Below are 3,424 nucleotides of genomic sequence, written 5' to 3'. Positions count from 1 at the left end.
CACCCGCGCCGCCCGGCACGAGCCTCTCGCGTCGAATGGAAACCAAGCGATCTCGCGTGCCTCGTGCTGCGATGCGCGCGCAAGCAAAACGGCAAGCCGCACCGAAACAGATCACCAGCCGCCAAGCCGTTCCGTGGCCGGCCGCCCGCGCGGTTCCGGCCTGTCGCCGTCGTCGGCGTGCGTGCGCCGCAACAAGTTTTTTCCCGTGGGGCTACTGCCCGGGTCGGGGGTTGGTTGGGGACGGGTGCGCACGTTCGGATTCTGTTTCGCGTCCCGTCTGTTCCGTTGGGCGTTGGCCTTCGCCGCGCGCGCGCGGAGACGGCGGCGGCGGGGGCACGCCGCTGGCTGGGCGTTTTCCCGAACGGGATAAGGCCGGAGCCGGCGGGTAGGCCACTTCGCGCTCGCCATGCCGCCGATCCGATTGGGCGCGATGAGGACGACGTCGCCTCCAAATAATTGGCCGGATTTGGATTCCCACATGCCACAGGGGGGCGAGCGCGGAGCGCCCTGCGCGCCCATGCCCACCATGGCTGGCTGGCGTAGGGTGCGATGACGGCGGAGGGCCCCATGGATCGGACGAACGAACGAACGATCCATGATCCGTCCATTGCCCGACCCATCCCATCGCATCGCATCCATGGCGTCGTTGGTTCTAGATTTTCGTAAAGGCGTAACCGTGCGATGCCATGATGAGTGAACAATAACAAGTGGAAAGCGGTAGCAGTACAGCACGGTGGGAATGAGATCAAGCAGAGAGGTTAACTGAATCATCAATTTTTCACATAATGGCATGTCGAGCTCAAGCAGCAATTAATGGCGGTACATGTACATAGTATAAAGCTAGCGCTAGCTGGCTCATCAAGCGCCCAAATTAACTAATCAATTCGTAAATCCACCCTGCACTGCACTGCACTTGCAGGAGCACCCCCCCTAATCTACACCCATTCATTAATCCTATCAACAATCATTGGTGCTACCTCCCTAATGACACAATCAGAGCAGTAGGAGTAGTACTATGTACATACATCAAGACAAGGAACCTAGGATGGGGGGAATTAATTAACAAGGAGGCCCTAATCCCCTGGCGGTCTGGACGGATAATAATCTAGTCAGACCTGAAGTCAGGAGCGGCCGGGCTTGGCGGGGGCGGTGACGATCGGCGACGCGTCAGCGGACTGTCACCAACCCAGGCGAGGAGAGGCCAAGATAATCAATCAAATCAAGCAATTAATCAACCAAACCATGTGATCGGGGCGGGTGGGCGGCCCCGGCCCCCGATCGCCCGTCCGGGCTTCAGTACTTCCAGAAGTCGGCGACGTGCAGGAGCGGGTCGTCGAGCTCGTGCAGGAACTGGTGCGACGCCGACGACGGCGTCGCCGCCGACGAGATCTCCGCGCAGCCGCCGCCGGCGTTGGGGTCGGTGCTGAGCCCGGTCTCGCGGGACGGGCTGAGCACCGACGTCGTCTGCCCGGAGGCCACCTGCTCCGCCTTGCAGTACCTCCGGATCGCCGGGGTCAGGTCGCCGGAGTTCACCGCCGGCAGCGAGAAGTACTGGCTGGAGTAGAACATCGGCGGCGCCTGCTGCTGGTGGTGGTGGTTGTGGTACTGCAGCGGCGCTTGCTGCTCCATCTTGACCGGCAGGTAGCTCGCGCCCGGCGCCGCGGGGTGGGCGGACGTGGACGCGCCCTTGAAGTCGACCACCTCGTCCACCTCGCCGCCGAAGGAAGGGTCCATGAGGGGCGGCAGCTCGGCGTTGTCGAGGAGCTCGCTGATAAAGCCCAACGAGCCGATGCGCTCGAGCTCCGCGCCGGCCGCCGCCATTGGCTCCGCCCGCGCCGCGAGCTCCTTGTTGAACACCTTGCACACGGCCCACTCGTCCTGCACGCAACAAACAAAACCGCGTCAGGAAAAAGAAGGGGATTTTTCAGCCCACCGGCCGAAAAGGGAAACAAATTTCCAAGCTCGAACAAGAAATTAAACGAGGGAGAGGAAGAGAGGCGCGAGTGCGCGACGGGACGGATCCGGACCTTGGCGGAGCGCGGGAGCGGGTGGGGCAGCTTGCCCTCGAGGCGGAACTCGTGCATGACCCAGCCGGTCTTCTCGCCGCGCGGGGCGCGGCCGCGGTAGAAGACGAGGGTCTTCTTCATGCCGACGAGGATGCCGCGGCCCCGGAAGATCTCCTTGTCCTTGCCGGTGGCCTTCCAGTAGCCGGTCTCCGTGGCGCGGTTGGTCCGGGTCCCCGTCGGGTACTTGCGATCCTTGTGGCAGAAGAAGTACCACTCCTTCTCCCCCATCTTGGCCCTGCCTGCAGGAATCAAAACGCAAACTTTCAATTAGGCCATGGTTCCCAGGAAGCACCAGTACAGGAAGAGAAAGGAAGAAAAAAGGCGAGGGCTTGGCCGTGAAAGGATGCCTAGATAGTAGTACTAACCTGGGAGGTGCCATGGCTCGCACTTGTTGAGGTCGACCTCGCCGATGACGCCGGAGGTGAAGCGGTGGTCAAGGGCCTTGTGGGTGAGGTAGTGCGTGATGATCTCCTCGTCGGTGGGGTGGAAGCGGAAGCCCGGCGGCAGGTCCAGCTGGCCGGCATCCTCCACCTCCGCCTGGTTTATCACCGACACCTCAGACATCTCCGCCGCACCGAAACAGCAGCAGCAGCCACCCTTTCTCCCTCCTACCGCTGCAAGCCCCCCACGAGAGGAAGCGGAAATGGCTGCCTCACAGACAAAGAAAGAGAGAGAGAGAGGAGGAGGGAGAGGCGTGTGTGAAAGAGAGAGAGGTGGGTTGAGGAAGGAGGCAAGGGGCCTGGACTGGAGGAGCGGAGGGGCTCGGGCGCCTTTTATATAGGCTCGGCGCGGTGAGCCGGTGACGGGCCGGCAGCGAAGAGCCGTGCGGAGGCGGCTTGCGGGCGACGGGACGGACCCCGTCCGGGCGGGACCGGTTCGGCGTTCGCGCCTCTCGCTTCTTACCGCCGGGACGGGAGCTGTGGCCCCGAAGCAACTCCAAAATTACCTGTCCTGATCGCCGTGGCCCTCGTCCTAATCCTCTGTGCCCGCTCCGCTCCACCGGCCTGGCCCGTGGAATATTCACCCGCCCGCCCGTTCACAGCTCACGCGGCGGCGATGCGGTCGAGAATAGAAAACCACAGAGCCCTCCTCTGTTTTTTTAAATATCGCAGAGGCAGAGCCTCTGAATACTGTTCCAGTAGGAGTTTTTCCTTGCTGTCTGACCTTTGAAAACTAGTGGCCAGAGCCCGTCAGTCCGTCCCCACATGGCAGCGAGAGGGATTCAACGCGCCGCTGCACGGGCACAGCAGATATTCATCCCCTCCTCCTCCCTCCGGCTGCTTTCCAGAGATGAGAGAACGGCGAGGGATCCAGATTACCAAGGCAGCTACTCCGTGCCATAGTTGTGGCGCTGAGCT

The 3,424-nt window shown here is 62.1% G+C and overlaps 1 protein-coding gene across 1 annotated transcript; it reads right to left on the bottom strand.

Moving 5' to 3' along the window:
* Positions 1-754: 754 nt before the first annotated feature.
* On the bottom strand, positions 755-2,828 carry LOC112877165 (NAC domain-containing protein 87-like). The gene is made up of 3 exons (XM_025941381.1): positions 2,432-2,828; positions 2,028-2,305; positions 755-1,878 (listed from the first exon to the last, which is right to left on the bottom strand). The coding sequence occupies exons 1-3, from the start codon at positions 2,628-2,630 to the stop codon at positions 1,294-1,296; spliced, it is 1,062 nt and encodes a 353-aa protein (XP_025797166.1). The 5' UTR covers positions 2,631-2,828; the 3' UTR covers positions 755-1,293.
* Between the last annotated feature and the right edge of the window lie 596 nt (positions 2,829-3,424).

The sequence above is a fragment of the Panicum hallii genome, chromosome 9, assembly GCF_002211085.1.
Source record: "Panicum hallii strain FIL2 chromosome 9, PHallii_v3.1, whole genome shotgun sequence".
Lineage (NCBI taxonomy): Eukaryota > Viridiplantae > Streptophyta > Magnoliopsida > Poales > Poaceae > Panicum > Panicum hallii.
Note: the sequence above shows the minus strand (reverse complement) of the source record. Positions and strands in the feature narration are given on the sequence as shown.